We start from the raw sequence: 20,231 nt of genomic DNA on the forward strand, positions 1-20,231 counted from the left end.
GTACTTCCCAAAGTGGAAGGCAGGCCCCCTGGGGAGGGCCTAGTGTAATTATATGAGGATATAGTAAAAATAACTGGTTTGTGCTTTTTAAAATTATTATTGATAGTATTGTGGAATTGTGTTACACAGTAAAATTATCAATTGGAAATATAATCAGCACAAAATTTGTGCATGTTTAAAAATGCTCTCGTAAACAAGAAGGGGCCCAGGAAGAATAGTGTGGCAACCAATTTTTGGCGGAACAATGGTCGTTTTGGCTAAAAATCTCATCCAACCACAGTACGTGTCGCCTAAAATTAATTTTTCATAAAGATCATTTGCAACCTGTAATCCTGCCTTTTCTGTCCTTTCTGGATTAACGGCTCTTGATGGAGTTTATGCTCGTAATTGTTCGACCGGATTAATCTGGCACTTTCAGGCCTCTGGAGATTTCTCCAAAGAACAAAATACAAGAGCTTCTGATTTCTTGGCCCACAATGTTTGCAAAACTTACATCAACTAATTTTTTCCTAATATAGTGCTATAAACATGTAGCATTACTAATAAAAATGCTTATTTTCAGACTCGTACACCCAAAAAGTTAGCTTAATTTGCAGTTTAAAGCTTGTTTTTTGTTGTTTGCTGCAAGTAAGTTGATGCTAATTAGATTTAGCAGATGATGTTTTCAGCTATATGTTTGCAACTTAAAGGACATTGATGCATTAAGGGTCTCTATGCTTCATTGCGGAAAAATAAGGGTCTGAATTGCATGTTTTGTTTTTATGAAAAGGCTGATATGCACATAGGCGTTCCGTTCATACTGTAAATTTTCCGTGTGGTTGATGAGGTTTAGGAATGCTTCCACAATATGACATAATTAAAGACAAGAAAGAATTGGCTCTGAAGTCACAGAACATAGTGGGAAATTAGCTGTGAAATGCATGCTTTGATAAAAAGAAAGGGAGGAGGAGAATTGGGTTCTGGAGAAGATGGAAACAGGAAAATTTGAGATCCTTCTATGCTTGTTTTCTTGTCTTTGTCACTGAAGCGTTTTCTGAGTGTGAGATGTTCCAGGGTGATCACAGTAATATTTTTTCCTCTCTCTACTGTAATTTAAAGGCGGGGGGTCTGTGGTGTGAACATAAATCAGACATGGTTGAATGTCAGGTGAAGAAAGCAGCGATGCTTCATCACTAAATTTCCCTGCGTGTGGACAGAAATCTTGACTCAGCTCGGCTTTATTGTGTAATGAATGATCAGAGAAGGCAGTCCTGTCTTGAAGCCGTTCAGTGGTTAGGACAATGTGCCGTGAAGTTGTTTAAAACTTAAGGACCACTAATCTCTCAATGTTTGAACATCTGCTTCCAGCTCTTTAGGTTTATATAGGAACTTTTTATACAGAACTCCCTCTGATGATGCTAATTTCCTTATCCGTTTACGCTTAACAGCCTCTTCTTCTCTTGCCGACATTTATTAGTTTGTTTCCCCTGAAAAAGAGGAGCCCCACAAATTTTTTTTTTATTATTTGTGCAAAGGAGGCCTCCTCTCTGCTTTGGCGGAAATGCATAAATCAAGACTATCGTGAAAATGTTCTCTCAGCTGTGGTTCAGTCATTGAATCTCAGCTTTGTGGCTTTAACCACTTCTGATTCCCCAGAAATCCTTTTTCTCTTGTTCCAGAGTGCAAACTGTGTCCTAACAAAATCCATTTGTGTGTGAAGGCGCTGGGGATTCCCTAACAGAGGGTCCTGTTTGCATTTCTGTATACTACTCTCCTCTACTGAAGGAGTCTTTTTCACTGGCCTGTTACATTATACAGAGTATACAGACTACAGAGAGGAGGTGGAGCAGCTGATCGGCCGGTGCAGAGATAGCAGCCTGATCCTGAACGTGGAGAAGACGAAGGAGATCATTAATAACTTCAGGAAGAACTGGTCTAACCACGCTCCACTGCTCATCAACAGCTCTAGTGTTGCACCGCTACTGATACCACTCTAAGGCGGTCCAAAGCCAGCCGAGAGAAACTGGGTCCACACAGGTTTAATAATTGGAAAGTATTCTTAAACCAAAGTGGAAGTGTGTGCAGCCGTCACCATAAATGCTCTCTGATCAGCGCTGACAGCAAGGAAAGAGGTAGAAAAAGGAAGTAGGATGCTTTCTATCAATAGTTCATTTAGTATAGGGACCCCCTGATATTCCTATCTGGAATATGAACTCTAACATTTCCCACAATCCTCAGCCCCCTTCTGTCCTCAATAAGATTGTTATGATTGACCCAATGAAAGCTGAAGGAGAAGAGCTAAGACCAGGAGCTACTGTATAATGTGCAGTGCATAGATGGAGGGATAGTCCCTCTAGAGTTTCCTGGGCTTCCTTCTCTTCCCTCTAGTAAAATGTGCCTGAAATAGGGATGCAAGTTATTAGCCTGACGTAGTCCGACTCAATTCTAGTCAGAATATGAGTCTGATACTGCTCCATAGAGCTGTGATTATGGGGCGTGTTTTGAACGAACCAGAGAAAAAAAATGCCTCTGCACTCAATTGGATAGACCTACAACCAATAAGAGTAACGGAGTGCGTGACGTATGTTAAGCGACGTATAGTTGTTGTCAACAAAAATCAAAGCGTGCAGTTGCACGCCTAGATTAAGAAGATGAGCCTTGATCGCGTTTCTCTGTTACTCTTTTAAAATTAATTTGCTGTCGATATCTTCTAGAACAGACCTAATAGCAGAATCTACACACCTCAACTCTCCGGCGGCAGCCATTGTTGTTGTCACCCATGCGCGCTTTGGTCACGTGGTTGATTACGTTACTGTTGATCATCTGTCCATCATCGTATAAAGCCCGCCCTGACAATTTGATTGGATCGCCTGACAGTGGGCGAAAATACTCGCGCTACTATGGAGCAATGCCAGACCGAACTTCCCGACCTCAAACCTTGTGGGCGGGACTAAGTTCGGAATGGCACCCAGGCTAGCAAGTTATTGGCTGATGAATTGGTTTAAAGTTTATTTATAAGCAGCGCTTTTCTGAAAGAACCTTATAATTTCTCTTGTATCCAGAGGATCTTTTCATGACTTTAGTGGAGGATTTTTTTTCACAATATCCAGTGTTAAAGAATATAGCACAGTATTATATTTTAATATCTTATTGTCTAAGCTTTATTAAATACTGGCTGAATAAAAACATGTTTACTTACACATTAAAATTAATTTCAGATGTGGAGTATGGAGGTTTGAAGACCCAGACGGTAGCAGGTAATTTATTTGGAGATTTAATGGAGGTGATGACAACAGCGTTGCAAGTCCAAAGTAAACAGTAACAGAGAAAAGCACAGGAGGTAATGAAGATAATCCAGCAGCTGCTGCAGAGAAGGAGCATATATACTGGCGAGTAACAGTGAATGGGTAAATCCACTGATAGCAAGCAGGTGTGGAGAGAAAGGGCTGAGTGGAAAAGGATAATAGCACTAGATGGCAATGGTGAGTAACAGTGAAATACTACAGGACCAAAAGATGATTAAAAGTAGAGTAAGTAGAAAGTAATTCACTGAAAAATATCAATGTAGTGATTCTTAATTGGATGACGCTGTCTTTTTTGTAGTGTTTGTTGTATTTCTCATTTGAAAGTCGTGCTGAAATAAATGTGAGTTATTAAATTGGTTCATTAATGAAGCTAATGCACAGACGTAGCATAAAAGTATATTGTCAGGTTTCTCTTTCTGTTATGTTTTTTCTTTTGAGCATCCAGTTTTGCTTTGCTCCTTGTTTTCTAGTTTTAGTGGGTTGATTCTTAGTTTATTGAGTTCTTTGGTTTTTTTCTCAGTTGCTGTCCTAGTCTTGGTTCTGTTATGTTTTCTTTTGAGTGTTTAGTTTTCTTTGCTCCATGTTTTATAGTTCTTGTGGTTTAATTATTATTTTGTTGTTATTTCCAGTCTTCCAGGTTTCTTTTTGTTGCCCTCTGCTGCCCTCTTGTGTTCTCCTTTCTCCCTAGCTATTTCCCTCTCTTGTTCCGTGCACACCTGCTACCAGTTTCCTCATTAGCACTCTCTTTGTCTCAGTCTCCTTTAAAACCCCTCTCTCTTCACTTCCTCTTTGCTGGGTCCTCGTCTAACCTCGTCCACTTGCTCCATCTCCGTCTCTCTGAGCCTACCTCTTCTAGATCGGATTCCCCCTGATGTCTCTATGGTTACTGGTTTGTTTAGACTTTGTTTTCATGTTTTGCTTTTGGGATTTTTGGATATTTGGACTCCTGGTTTTCAGTTTGTTTTGGACTTAGTTTTTTTCGTGTTTGGATTTTCCTGCCTCTGTTTTCTGTTCTCCTTTATTAAACCCACAAGATAACCATCTCTGCCTCCCTGCCTCTGCATTTTGGGTAGTCAATCCACAAATAAATCACGACATATACAACATCATGCATGCACAGTTTGCAAATGGGAAAATATTATAGCATTAACAGACTTGTACTTGTAATTCAGTCTTGATATTAAATCTTGAAATTACATGTAATATGTAATTACCACAACAATGCCATCAATGCATGTATATTACATGTAAATGATCAATGTAGCACTATTGGCACATCTGTATTACTATTATACTCCATTAACACATTCATTTTGTTGTGATAGATTTTCATATGTCATATTACAAGATTTAGATTTAGATTTATTTTTTGTTATTTTGTATACACAAGTGTGAACAAAACGATATTTTGTTTAGAACAGCTCTAGACAATAGACTTCATTGACTTCATAATGACTGATATGTAACTGGCCTTTTATTTTAAGTTACAGTAATCTACTTATGCTATGAAAAAGAAATTGTGTGTCCAACTGATGAATTTATCTTTATAGTCTTAAGCCTCTCTGAAAATGAAAACATCTTCGTTGTTCCATGCTGTAGCTAACATATTATTTACATTTCGACCGGTCTGACTAGGGAGTATCAATATGGCCGCCCGTGGCTTCACTCCACTCCGTAATACCAACTGGCTATCAGCAATCCGGTGACTAGAGATCATTGCTCCCTCCGCATTGGCATTATGTTTCTTGCAAATAATATCGAGGCTCAATTGAAAAACGAACTGCAGCGCCCTCCAGAGGGTGACAGTGATGTTACAACAATTCAATTCAATTCAGTTTATTATATATAGTGCCAAATTCACAACACAAGTCATCTCAAGGCACTTTACAGTTCAACCAGATCATACAGTCAAATTGATACAAAGTTTTCTATCTAAGGAAAACCAGTTGATTGCATTGACTCAAATAAAATCCCTCACACTAAGCATGCTTGTAGCGACAGTGGAGAGGAAAAACTCCCTTTTAACAGGAAGAAACCTCCAGCAGAACCAGGCTCAGTGTGAGCGGCCATCTGCTGAGGCCGACTGGGGTTCAAGGAGACAGAAGCAGAGACATAAAAAGCAGCTGTTGAAGGCGGCCCCATCCAGGAAACACACAGCCAGGCAGAAGAGCTCCAATGAAAGAAATTCCTTTGTGGACATTATCAATTAATCGGACGGAACATATTTTAATCTGATAAAACATTAAACAATTTATTGCAAGTAGATTATTCGATTATATTACTAGTGTGGAACATTTCCAGAGGAAGGAGTCCATCCTAAAAGTAATTTTTCTAACCTCTTAGCTATTTTTACTGAGGCTAGCTGGCACACAAACAGGATCAACGAAATAGAGATTCTGTTTGAGCTGCATGATCTTTATTTATTTAACTTATAGCCAATTTGGCATAAATAAACAGATCTTAAAATATGCAATCCTTTAAAATAGGTAGTTGCATATGATTATTAATAAAATACCTTCCCCGGAACCTTGGGTTAACTTTAGATAAATAACTTTTTTGATTTTGCATATGCTGTAAGACCTTTCTCCGTTTCTATTTTAAAGGCTAATTGACTTTTCTACTTTGCTGTGGTCTTTTTGCACACTGCAGTCCTCTGTATTCTGTTTGTAGGACATTTTGTCAGGCAGTAGGTGTGTAGCCTGGAGGTGTGTGGGTGTGACTGCTCAGAGTTGGATCAGCCTCCTCTGCAGTAGCCTGTCTGTGGGTACAAAGCTGAGGAACAAGCAGACCTGCAGTGTCTCCTGCAGTCATGCTCTACCATGCCGGACGGTACTTGCTGTTGGGATTTGTGCTCCTGGATTTTAAGAGCTTGCAGGCGCAAGGTCAAAGGCAGCAGAACAGAAAGGTACTCTCCTCTCAGCGTCACCTCATAGACTGAAACTTTTGGTTTTAATTGTCACGTTTATGTAGATGATGTGTTAATATCTTTGCATCTTTGCTCATAGTGTTGAAATATTGAATGAGCTGAGTGGGGAAAAGCGCTCTTCCTATTTCCTTTTGAGATTCCAGCATCATAGGATGCATCACAGATTCAGGAGAATTGCAATTTTCACACAAATTCAAATGTTCATAGCTATTAATTTACAATTCAGCTTTACAAGTTATTCTTTGTAAAACTGCATGGCCTTTACTTAGCGTCTAGGATACATTGTTTAGTAATGCTTCTTCCAGTTAACATCTTGTCTCATGTTTCAATAGTTTGAGGTTCTGCTTGATTCTTGGCTTTTGTTTCCTAAATGACTGTGTTCTCAGATCAGAAATTTTAATTTCTCTGCAAGTTTGCAACACTTCAAACCAACTTTGGAAGAGAGAGAGGGTTAAATAATTTGGTTTGATTAAATAATGGCAAAATAAAATGAGTTTCAGCTGTAATAAAAAAGAAAAATCAGTGGATCAGTTTGGATTACAGTCAGAGTAAAAATAATTACATCACCTTTCCTGTCAAGTATATAAATGTATACAAGGTAACCTGAAGACCTGATTGAACATATTCTTTTTAATAAAGTCTGTTTTTTGACAGTTGTTTTGTAAATTTAAATTTTCTTATGGAAAATCATGTTCCTCATACATAAATGCTAATAAACATTAATTGTTAATAATAATAAAATAATTGAATGCTATTGATCTGGAGAAATTTACCTCTGCATTTAACCCATTCTCTTGGAGAGCAATTGGCTGCCACTGTGCGGCGCCCGGGGAGCAGTGTGGGGTTAAGGGTCTTGCTCAGGGACCCAGAGTGCACCGGGTACTTGCAACTTTCTTAGAGAACAAGCGCACCGCTCTAACCACTAGGCCAACACAAATAAGTTATTTAATTTGGTGAACACTTAGAACATATAGATTAGACTTTAATTTACATGCTATAAATATTTACCCTAATAGTCAGAATTTACCATAAACTACCATAATACATCAGTCTTTTTTTTTTCTTTTTTTACCTGTTTATTCTTCAGGATTTATTGATGCCCAACATACAGCTACTGTATAATGTCCTGATGCCAAATTTTGATTTTTCTCTGTTAGATTTACCTAATTTACTTCTCTATCACAACTATCACCTTCTTTATAGCTGTCAGCAAACTCCTGGTGTATATCTGGCCTCTAGTGTTCAATTAAACTGGTTAAATTTCTTTTAAAGGTCCTGAAAATAAGCACATCTTGTTGTAAATGGGCTATTGCATGTAACTGTCCGTGATATTGTGTATAAGGATATCTGCGTGCTGACGGCCCTGAGATTTTTAAATTCAAGGAGTGTTTCCTTTTTAAATAAACATTAAATACCACGAATAACAGGGTGTTTTTCTGGATCTGGACCAGGATTTTAACCACAGTCCACAAATTATCAGAAGGAATTTGGAAAGAGGTTTGGGAAGGCCTAAAGAAGCGCAATCAGTCCAACACCAGTTATGTTTGCATTGGTCATTGTCCTGGAGGAGAACCCAGTTTGGTCGCCTGGTAAAAGTTAAAAATAATAGTTGATTTGAGGTGCTGTTGAATCACTTCATTGTGGGATCCAGCAGATTCCAGGCTTATACCTTAGTGGATTCAGGTTTGTTCGTATGCATCCTGGCCAATGCCCTTACATTTTGATCAGAAGTTGGTCGTTTTGTTCCATGTTTTTTTTTTTTTTCGTTTTGTTTTTGCAGGCCCTAACAGTCTTGAGGTTGTTATCTGGCTGGTAGAGGTTCTATCTTCAGGATCTTTGTTCTCCCTGATTATTCTGCAATTTGACTTTTGGGTCAAAAAAAGAAGAAAAAAAAACTCAAAACTTTCGAATGTATAGACATTTTTGCTTTACTTAAGCTTTGTCAGTTGACTTCTTGGGAGAAGCAAACACTTGGGCCATGTCCACATAGAGACAAAGGTACTTATTCATTAAGGTAAGGTTCATAGCTGTTCTTTTCACACACATTTGCTGTTCTGGGAGACCAAACATGATATTTATCAATTCTTGACTCTTTTTGTGGTTGTGACAATGTTCATTTACACAGAACATGTTTTGTTTTTATCCACCCAGAGCCCTCGATCTACATGTTATCCCTATTTAAAAAATAGATCAGGAGTGAAGGGCGATAGTCTAGCGAGGCAAAACCTCTATTTTAGCTTTTTGCTTCATGCCAACCAGTCAGAGACTAGATGTGGCTGTAATGCAGCCTGAAGGAGCAGAGCACAGACTACTTTTTTCATTCAACATGGAATATAGAGAAAATAATGATGACAAAGGATTAGGGATGGGAATCGAAAACCGGTTCCTGTTCAGAACCAGTTCCATGGCACCGTTTGGCAGCTCCCTTAACAATTCTCTTGACGATCCCAGGCAGCACCAGAGCTTAGCTCTGGGCAGCACGACTTGCGTCACGTTTTGTTTTTTTCCCCGCAAGTTACACACACGGCATTGAGTAAGCAAGTTCATCATTCGTTAGTTTAAGCAGCTGCACCGCTACATCCCCCAGCTCTGGTGCTCTCTGCACCATGGACTTTCTGGTCCTCCTCCCATCTCCTGTTGCTAGCTTCTTGAGCTATGATTGGGTACAGTATATATACTAGAGCATCTTCAAGGCTTTAATCTTTTGAGATAAGATAAGATAGACTTTACTGATATCACAGTGGAGAAATTCACTTGTCACATCGGCTCAATAGAAGGGATGCACCGATCCACTTTTTTCACCGATATCAAGAACAGCACTGAATAAAAAAAAATAAAAAAAAATGGGATCATTCTTCAGTGCATATGATTCGATTTCCCTTTTCTTAAAAAAAAAAAAACATAGGAAACAACCCATATATAAATATTATGACTCATTTATTTATATCTGACTTGGTCAACATGTAAAAAAAAAGTATCATCTCTGTGATTTTTTTGGCCTGTATACTGTTAAATGGAAAAATGTCCCTTCTTTCCTTTGCTTCCATCAAAGGAAGCTGCTTCCCGCTGTTTCCTTTTTGTTTGCAGAGTCTCGGCGTGCTCCTTGAAACTTCTAGAGGTGTTTCACTAAGTTGGTGGTGTTATTGTTTGAAGATTTAACACTGCTCCGCTGACATTTCTCCCACAAATAAATCCTTTCGCTCGCTCCATCATAAACAATATGGCTGTGTTGTGTTGTTGCGCTGCCGCATGACGGCAGAGCATAGCATAGAGTTAGAATGAATAGATCGGCCCCTATATCGAGTCAATTGTCACCGATACCGATCTATTTTTTTTTCTTTATATCTGGACCGATACCAATAAAAATATCGGATCGCTGCATCCCTACTCAATAGTGAAAAGAAGGTGTCAAAAGGAGGAAAAGGTTCATGGGGTATATACAGTAAGTTGATATCTCTATATATAACAGTGGAAATCTCTTATTTAACAGGATTATTGCACAGCATATTAAATAGTTATTGCACATTAGTGATTGCACAAATTAAATTCTTTCATTTTTGTCAGCAGGAGTCAAACCCTTGGCTGTTAAGGTATGATGTCTTGCAAACAAGTGCAGCTTTGCATTTCTGTTAATCCACTCCATCATGTCCCTTTCATTCTCTTCTTCTTTTTTCTCTCTCTTTACTTCTATTAGGCCTCCACTGCTCCCATCTGTTTTAGTATCCAACTTTTCCTTTGTTTTCTGGAAACTAAATTTTAATGTCACATGTTTGCAGGATTACAGCAGATTCAAACAAAAATAAATCTTCCAAAGTAGCTTAATTGTTAAAATATTTAAAATGACTCAGCCACTGAGAACCTCTGTGGTAAGAAATGATGATCAATTCTTTTTAGCTCATAAGATACTAAAATGGTCTTAACTGAAAGGCTTTGTGAAATTCTTGCAAATCCCTCGACAACCATAGTCAATTCTATGAATACTTTAATCCCAACAAACAGTGGCATATTTAACATGGGTGGTCCTACAGAGAATCCCCAGCACTGATGGTCTTAATGCCACAGGTGTCCTGCTGAGCTGATAGAAAGCTACTGAGTCACCAAAGCTCACGCTAACCCTCCGATCAGGATGTGCACACATTAAAACTGTTGAAAACACCCACAAGTCTGAACATGCATCCTGCTAATGACTGATTTCCCTACCAGCGATCTTTGCTGTCACCGCCTCAAAAACTGCAATTGGGGTTGGAGTTTATTAGCTGAAACAGTCTTAACTTCTTCTGGTTTTTGTCAGTTTAGGCTTGAGCTCAAATCTGTATCATATTGTGCTTTAAAAAAAAGTAGATCATTGATGTTTTCTCTTAAAGTAATAATAATAATAATAATTCATTTAATTTATAATGCACTTTTCACCAAAAAGGCTACAAAGTGCTACAAAAAAGCATTTAAAAAAGCATTAAAAAGAAATACGTAGAGATAAAAGAAATAAAATAAAATAAAATAATAAAAGCTGTTTTAAAAGAGAAAAAAAAACATCTAAGGGGGACCAAAGGTTTTGCTAAAAAGATGTTTTAAGGCCTTTTTTTTAAAACACTCAGTGGACTGAGGTGCCCTCAAGGTGTCAGGGAGGGAATTCCACAGATGTGGGGCAGCAGCACAAAATGCTCTATCTCCCATTGTCCTGAGTCTGGTTCTGGGAATATGGAGCAGGTTTGAGTGAGTAGAGCGAAGGGAGCGGGACGTGTTCTGTGGCTTGATAAGTTCTTTGAGGTAGGGGGGGCATGTCCATGGATGCATTGATGTGTGAGGAGGGAGACTTTGTATTCTATCCTGGTGGGGATGGGAAGCCAGTGTAGTGAATGGAGAACGGGGGTAATGTGCTCATGTTTCCTCAATCTCATCAGGATCCTAGCTGCAGAGTTTTGAACGTACTGAAGCCTCTGCAGACTCTTTTTAGGGATCCCAATGAGAAGTGCGTTGCAATAGTCCAGTCTGGAGGAGACAAAGGCATGGACCAGCTTCTCGGCATCTGGGAGGGAGAGAATGGGACGGAGTTTGGAGATGTTATGAAGGTGGTAGAAAGAAGTCTTGCATAATTGATTTATGTGGGCTTCAAAAGTGAGTTGTGAGTCCATTCTTACACCAAGATTACTAACGGTTGATGAAAACGGAATGTTAGTACCAGAAAAAGTGATGCTGGTTATGGTTAATGATTTAGTTTGATGAGGAGTTCCAACCAGGATGGCTTTGGTTTTGGAGCTATTAAGTTGAAGAAAGTTTTCCTCCATCCAAAGTTTATCTTAATCAACAGTTTTTTAGGCTTTTTGAAAGGCCTCTGATTTACAGACCAGTCCTCGGACTATGGCAGATTCAACCACTTTTTGCCTCTTTGATTCTCAGATTGGTTTTGTTGGTCTAATTTAAAGGTTAGTGTCAGTTTTTTTTCTAGTAAAAAAAAAAAAATGCCATTAGGTCAGGCATTAATATCATAGTGCCATCTGGGCTGTTTTTAAAGGGTTCCCTAAATATATTACACATAAATATTTTTGTAATTCATGAATGCCATTGTTATCCTCAGGCATAGTGTAAAACAATTAGGCCTTTCATAAGTTTTACCAGATAAGGTCTAGGATTTTTCTAGACAAAAGCAAAATACACATTTTATTGTGTAACTTTATTCAAAGTTTAGCTTTTGCAGGAAAGTCAGATTTCAGCAAAATATCAGATGCATTTCAGGAGCAGGTTGTGAGCATCAAGACTGTCTGTGTGAACAAAGCCTTTGAGTTGATTTTGTGTAAAGAATTAAATGGCTCAGCTGAAGTGTGCAGATGAGCAGAGAGTTTTAGAAGATGAAAAGTAAAAAAAAAAATCACTGATTAAAGCAATTTAAAACTGTTCCTGTGCTGAGTTGAAAGTAATGAGCAGCCAAGGTCCCAATTAAATTGTTCATAAGACATTCAGTAGCCCAAAGGGGTGTTGATCAAAAAGCTACCAGCAGGTACAGAAACAGTCACATAAATAGATCCTGATAGAATCAGTTTCTACCACTTATGATGCTTTTAAATATCAACTTTGCTCATCTTGTGCCTTTCCAGGCTAAATTTATCTCCTCCAGCTTGCAAGACCCAGCCAGTCTGACTGTGTCAGCATACCTGTGTCTGGGCAAGATTTATGAATCTTTCCTATTTGATCATCCATTTGCTAGAGAAACCTTTCTTTTTCTATGTACCTTTGTGCATGTCTGTTGCTGAAATGTCTGGCCTGCAGCCCAATAGGCAGTCTGTATGGATTTCATATTGCTCATACCACTGGATGTAACAGCTTTGCAGCTCCTGAGGAGGCCCTTGCTGATGGAAAGACACAATAACCATTAATCAAGGCTAGGTGTGCCTGTCATCATCTGCCTTATTTACTTTCTAAAAAGAACATGAAGAAATAAGAGTCCCTTTTTGTTTTAAATACAACATGGTTGTAAACAGCTCATTAAACTAATGTGATTTAAAGATTCCTCCCACAGAAACACATAGCGCCTGCAGCCTTACTGTTTGGTTCTACTGTAACCGAGACAATACAGAATCCAGACAGTATGATGGATGGAAGTCAAGTAACTGCATGTTGGAGCAGCAGTTGCCTTGAAGGCTTTGCACCGAAGAAATAAATGTGGAGCACACCGACTAATAATAATAATAGCATTGGCTCAATATAATTAATTCACAACACTAAGGATTTATTTAATTATATATAAATTGTGTGTGTGTATATTTTTATATGTATGTATATATGTTATGTAACATAATCCCAAACTTCCTTTCAATTGAATTACAGAAAATATTTCCATAATAAATCCACTCAAACCTGTTGAATTAAATAAATAAAAATGTTACTGCCAAAGCAAGTCAAAACCTATTAGACACACACACACACACATATATATAGTAGGGATGCACGATATTGGGATTTTGGCCGATATGCCGATATTTTAAAACTCATGTAGCCGATAACCTATATCGATACTGATGTTAAAGCTGGACAAAAATAAGTAGTCATTGAAAATAGCAGTTTTGTTATCCATTTCTGACACTTTGAAAAATAATATACTCAAATATATTTTCTTATGCTGATATCAAATTGATTTTTAAAAACGCGGTATCGATCTATTTTACTTTCAAAATCTCGTGAAATTTCATCGTTCTGTTACAAACTCTCGTGATATTTTGCAAATTCTTGTGAGATTTTGTTAGTAAAATAGATCGATACCGCGTCAATATATCAACATATAAAAATATGGCAAAATTTCGTGAATTTTCGGGGGATTTCGTAGCATAACGATGACATATAGCAATATTTCATTAGTAAAACAGATTGATATGGTGTTTTTAAATGGCAATATATCAGCATATGAAGATATTGTGATATTTTAATGTATCAATATTTTTTCCCTCGTCTTTAGAAGTCTTTAAAGGTACACTATGCAACCGGTGTTGATTTTCCAGCGAGGCTCCCCCCAGAGGGCGAAAGTAAAAGTGCACTGTCGTAAATATGCACAGCTGTTCTCCTGGTTTCTCCGTCAAGCCAGGCGCGGTTGCTTTGAGCTTAGCAGCGAATGACTAATGCTGCGTTCACACTGGACGTAGCTGGCGCGACAGAAGCAGCGAGTTTATATGCAAAGTCAATGGTTGACGCGCGTCAAGGCGCAGCAAAAGGTCCCGCGGTGCGGTGCTGCGCCTGCTGCTCAGACGTGCAGCAGGCGCAGCACGTCTGAGCAGCTGAAGCAGCGCGTCGGGTGCGTTTAACGCAGGGAGAGAGACACAGCGCTGATGATCACTGCTCTTAAACAGTTTATTGATGCCTAAATTAACTTAAAATGCAGAAATCTGCCGGTAGAATAAGCAGTTTGGATTATTTAGATGAAAAACACCTACCAGCTGCCGAGGTGAACCGCTGCTGATGAAGGGATCCATACTGTCGGCGCATCCCTGGTATGTGGGGGTCTGAGCGGCTCCGACAGAAAAAATATTGAAGGCAGGATAATAATCTGAATGAACTGACTGCACTGATTACGTTTTCAGGTGTATTTTCTCACTTAACACATATTAAAACTACTTTATTCCCACTGATCACAGCAAATATAGCTGCAAGGCAGAGAAAGGATAGTGAAGCTCCGCCCAACGCGCCTCAGATACACTTTTGCACTGCGCAGGCAGAGCAGCAAAGCTGCTTCAGCCACGGGTCAGAACTAACTGGTACAAGCAGCAAAAATGAAGCAGCAGACGCGATTTTGCTGCTTTTGCTGCGTGAACGTAGCATAACTGCACAAAGATCGCCACTGTGCTAGCAACGAGAATGCTTTTAACTGGGGGGTGTAGCAGTTCTCGCTGTAAAGCAAGACTGACTCTCACGAGACTTCTGAGCCTGTGGGTGCGGGTCGGTGCTCCTGCAGTTGCAAGTGCAGTATTTCCCCCACAGACCACCAGGGCGGCCGAGAATACCTTTGTTCAACCTGAAATGTCTCATTTAATCATCCATAACGTTATGGAACACATTAATTAACTGAAAAATGTTGCATAGTGTGCCTTTAAGTCTGTAAAAAAGAAGTTTTTGAGGAAGAAGAAGAAGTAGTTTTTTATTCTTTTTTTAGACTTTAGAAACTCAGAAGCTGATCAAATATCGGGTTAAATATCGGTGGGGTGGCCGATGTCCGATATTCAGTTTTATATATATATATATATATTTTTTTTTTTATTGTGCCCCTTTAACTTCAATATGATTTAATAAGATACAGAGCAATTGATTAGTTTCAGAGCAATTGACTAGTCGGCCTTTTAGCCAATGGGAGAAAATTCAGTTTTAAGGCCGATACCGATAGGGGGCCGATTATGTCATGCATCCCTAAAATAAATAAATAAATATATATATATATATATATATATATATATATATATATATATATATATATATATATATATATATATATATATATATTATTTTTTTTTAGCCAATGGGAGAAAAGTAATTTTGTAGCTGATACTTATATGGTATGGATGGAGCTTAATTGGCAACAATCCTGGAAACCAAACATGTTGGAGGCAGCAAAAGACTGGAAGATGAAGTTAAGCTGTCTAATACTTTCCTGCTATTGTTATTTCTGACTTTCCATGTAGGTTAACATGTCTACCAGACTATATCATTTGGCTTTTTAACAATGCCTCCTTTTTGTGATTGCAGAAGGTTTCCGAGTGCAGCAAGAGTTTGAGAAGTAGTAAAAAACACGCAAAAACTGCAGCTAAGTTTCAGATTTGAAAAATGAATTTGCACATGGAAAATATTTAAGTTAGCGCATTTTTCACCCATAAAGTTTTAGTCATTGGAAAATGATCTTCTTAATCATGAAAGTTAACACTTTGCAAACACATTTGGCTGAATTGAAAACAAAAATCACTTTGAAGATCACATAGAAGAAGGTCTGTGTGCTTTAAGGTTGCCTATTCTGGGATCTTCACTTCATATTAGCTTTAACAATTTTACCGGAAATGTTACAGCAACAGTTACCTCTGCAACCTTTTCTCTATGAATAATATCTATAAACAATTTTATTTGTGAGTAAATGCTTCTTATTTAAAGTCTTAGTTGTGATAATTTAAATCATGAGCAAAAACTTGCAGAAAGAGTCAGAACAGCACAGCAAATAAATTTCTATAGATAAGTGATTTAGTCTTAATTTGAGCAGGAAAATAACATTATCTACCAATGGAGAATTTCTACCTTTAAACTAAGAAAATCTGTGACTGTCAAGCTAGGACTGTTTTACATCTAAATCAAAAAACACTGTGTGATGGTATGTCCATAACTTCTCCTATCTAACCTGAACCTTGGTAACCCCTGACAGCCAATTGTTGAATCAAACAGAACACAGTTGGGTTGTATTCTTCCACAGCAGAAGTGTTGTTAGGATACAGAGCAAAGACTACAGAAACACCCTCTGCTCACTTGCTTGAGCTTGTACAGCAGAGTTTGAACAAAAGTCACTGATGTAAACGCTGTGCTCACATATTTTAAATCTCAAGACTCCATCTAGCAATACAAACTATATAGATAGTGTCTTCACATTTCTAGGCTCAACTAATCTGCATCATTTACTCCTCCTGAAAGTAAAAAATGGTTGCCCTTTTGTTGTTGACTTGGCAGCAATCCCTCATACTGACAATGCACACTGCAAAACTGGAAATATAAGCATGTCAAGTCTATTTTCCATTAATTTAAGAAGGTAAGACAATGTTGCTGTAGAATAAGATGATGCACGTTTAAAAGGACAAGAAAAGGACATCTCTATTTACTTATTTCAATTCATTGTATTTATAAAGCGCTAATTCACAACACATGTCATCTCAAGGCACTTTACGGAGACAATTCAACCAGATCATAAAGTCAAACTGATTCAAAGTTTTCTATCTAAGGAAAACCACCTTATAGCATTGACTCATTGACTCCAGCAGTCCCTCACACCAAGCATGCTTGTAGCGACAGTGGAGAGGAAAAACGGCCTTTTAACAGAAAGAAACAGAAGCAAACCTCCAGCAGAACCAGGCTTAGTGGGAGCTGCCATCTGCTGAGGCCGACTGGGGTTCCAAGAGACAGAAGCAGACGTAGAAAAAGAAGCAGAGCTACAAAAACAACTGTTAATGCATATATTATCAAAATCTCATTGAGGCCAGGTAAACAGTCATATTCCCCTCTGTCATATAGACTGTTGGTCTCTTAGAAAGTCCCCCCACACAACCCTATGCTGCTGATTAATGGATGGAGGAATTCACAGCCTAGTCTGTCAGAGAGTTATCCTGGATTTCTGTGGTTAAAGCTCTCGGCGCTTTATATGTTGGCTGCAGAGATTACAAGTCATCATGTCATCTAAGTCTGGCCAGCGTAACGTTTCTAAGCATATCTCTCAGGCTGATAATGTGAGGGGCCATTGTTCACCATAACAGATCCATTGTCGGCTTATCATCGGTGGCTGGCTGCCTGAGAGACAGACGGAGTAGAAGAAGAAACAGAACCTTTGTTTTTTGTTTTTTTCTTTTCTTTCTGGCCCTCTTGTCTGGTCTTGCGCTGATTTACATACTCTGGCACTGATTTGACAGGCAGGGTAAACTCAGGCTTCACTTAGCACATTAATTAAGTCTAATGCTTTACATTGGATGAAAGAAAACAACCTGTAGCTTAGTTTATTATGATTATTTGGCCATGTTCCAATGAAACCAGCCTTTCCAGTGGGCAAGATTATTAGTTACAGTAGAAGTGATGAAATGTAAAAAAAAAAAATAGGTTGGCTGTTAACCTCTTACCCCCTCAGGGGGTATAAATAAATTTCTGCCTGACAAAAACACACAAAAGTAAATCACTTATAGCCTCACAGCTATTAGATTTAAGAAGAAACTTTTGGTACGTCTGTAAAGGTAAGATGTCATGAATGGTTTTCTGGTGTCAGCAGCATTGTAGCTTTGACCCTGCCTGAAATATTAGGGACAAAAGACTAAATATTTTGCATTTTTTGAACCTCGCCAAAATTTTCTTTGAAATAAACATTGCAAAACACTACCAAAATATTATTTATAGCACAAAAAAGTAGTACAGACTTTTAAATCTAAATGTTGTGTAAAAATATACCACATTTGGACTCAATCGGATGAATCATATTTATTTTAGAATGTTATTAAAAACAATAACATAAAAAATTCTCACATGGATGTAATGTATCTATTTGCTACGGAAGAGGATTAGGGCCACTGAAAAAAAAAAAAGTTAACTGATTTTTTTTATTTTAATTTTTATTTTTATAGAATTCTGACTTTTTTCTCAGAATTCTGACTTTAATGTCAGAATTCTGACTTTTTTCTCAGAATTCTGACTTTTTTTATTGTCAGAATTCAGTCAGAATTCTGAGAAAAAAGTCAGAATTCTGACTTTAATGTCAGAATTCTGACTTTTTTCCCATGTTAAACTGAAATAAAATTTAAAAATCAGTTTACTTTTTTTTTTTTTCAGTGGCCCTAATCCTCTTCCGTAATTTGCAGACCAGCCATGGATATGAAAATACGGAAGAGGATTAAGGCCACTGAAAAAAAAAAGTTAACTAAATTTTATTTCAGTTTAATATGAGAAAAAAAGTCAGAATTCTGAGTAAAAAAGTCAGAATTCTGACTTTTTTCCCATATAACTGAAATAAAATTAAAAAATCAGCTTACTTTTTTTATTTTTCCAGTGGCCCTAATCCTCTTCCGTATGTAAATGATCTGATCTATCAAAAAATTGTCTAGAAGGGGCACTAGTGGGCTTACACTGCAAAAAATCTAAATCTAGATAAGTCATTTTTTCTTAAAATAAGTGCATTTGTACTTGGATTGAAGAGGTAAAAGAGACATTTTGCCAATGGAACAAGACAATTTACACTTAAAAAAAAGAACACACAATTTCATTGTCTTATTTCAAGTGCATTTTATCTAATTATCTTATTTTAAGAGTAAAATTACTCATTCCATTGGCAAACTATCTCATTTACCTACTCAAATTAAGGGTGAATACACTTAATTTAAGAAATTTTAACTTATTTCTAGATCGTTTTTGCAGTGTACTGTATGCAGTGACACCCCTATAAATGATTCTAGGTATATTTTATATTTTTTTTTTTTCTTGAATCTTCATTCTTTGTTATATTATGTTGTAATTTCTGTCCTGCTTTTATAAAGGCATTCTATATTTCTACACTGATTTTCATTATATTCAACTTTTTATCATTTTCAGTGAAATATTAAAAAAAGACCATGACTTTTTTTGTTTATTTTCTTTTTTCTGGTTTTGTTATTTTATTCAAATTTTTATGTAGCTTTTAACTTGATGAAGTTTTATTTCTTGGTTTTAATATAATTTGTTTGTCACAGTTTTAATCAATTTTTTTGAATAAAATCTAACTTTTTCATTTTTTCCCATCCAGCTTACACAATATTTTCCATTCCAACTTTTATGTTTTCTTGTATAACTTATTGCTCTGATTACATTTTGAGTAAATTCCAGATACTGTTGGTGATTTTCTTTGTATCACATCTTAATGCTATATTCCTTATTTTATCCTGAGTTTGTTTCTGTTTTTATTCTGTTTGTTTCATTTTTCTGGAAGCAATTATTAAAGTTTCATTTATTAATTTCTTTGTAAAATTTTCAAAAGGAAAACTGATGTAATATCCTGACCACATCACATATGCATTCAACACTCTCTGAAGCTCTGTCCTTGCAGAGAAAGAATTGGAAAATTTCTACATAAAGTTACCATAAAATGTCCCAAGTCTACGGCAGCTGATTACAGTTAAACAGGTTCTCTTAATTAAACTCAGGTTTAATTCAATTCTATTCAATTTAAAAAAGCGCTGCACAGTGTCACACTGCTGCCTTGCAGCAAAAAGGTTATGGGCTTGATTCCCAGCTGGGGGCCTTTCTGAGTTTGCATGTTCTCCCTGAGCATGCGTCGGTTCTCTCCGGGTACTCCGTCTTCCTCCCACAGTTCAAAAACATGACTGTTAGGTCAATTGGCTTCTTTAAATCCTCCGTAGTTATGAGTGAGTGCGTGAATGGTTGTTTGTCCTGTTTGTCTCTGTGTTTCACTGCAATGGACTGGCGACGTGTCCAGGGTGGACCCCGCCTCTCACCCTTTGACAGCTGGAGATGGGCACCAGCACCCCTCGCGACCTAAGCAGGAATTAGCATGATGGAAAATGGATGGATGGATGGATATGTTGCACATGCACACGGCTGGGGTGTGATTTTGTGTGTTATCTTTGGAATGCTTTTTATTTTTTCAGCTTTTTTCTATTGTCGTTACACTGTCAAAAGTACAGAGCAATGAAATGAACTCTCTGCATTTAACCCATACCTTTGGGAAGCAGTAGGCTTTCTTTGGGCAATGCCTGGGGAGCAGTTTGGGGTTCAGGGTCTTGCTCAGGGACCCAGAGTTTCAGTCCGTGGCAGTAGGGCTGGAA

The 20,231-nt window shown here is 37.7% G+C and overlaps 1 protein-coding gene across 2 annotated transcripts in view; it reads left to right on the plus strand.

The window, feature by feature from the left end:
- si:ch211-196i2.1 (collagen alpha-1(I) chain) overlaps positions 1-20,231 on the plus strand; it is a 170,673-nt gene that overhangs the window by 60,869 nt on the left and 89,573 nt on the right. The window contains exon 1 of one of the 2 annotated variants that reach the window (XM_038268315.1): positions 6,051-6,189. The exons of the other annotated variant lie outside the window; for it this stretch is intronic. Within the exon in view, the coding sequence (XP_038124243.1) occupies positions 6,094-6,189 (96 nt within the window). The 5' untranslated portion in view covers positions 6,051-6,093. Of the gene's footprint in view, positions 1-6,050; positions 6,190-20,231 lie in introns of those variants that run through there. 2 annotated transcript variants of the gene reach the window in all.

This window comes from Cyprinodon tularosa, unplaced genomic scaffold (genome assembly GCF_016077235.1).
Source record: "Cyprinodon tularosa strain WSP-4 unplaced genomic scaffold, ASM1607723v1 ctg7, whole genome shotgun sequence".
Classification (NCBI taxonomy): domain Eukaryota; kingdom Metazoa; phylum Chordata; class Actinopteri; order Cyprinodontiformes; family Cyprinodontidae; genus Cyprinodon; species Cyprinodon tularosa.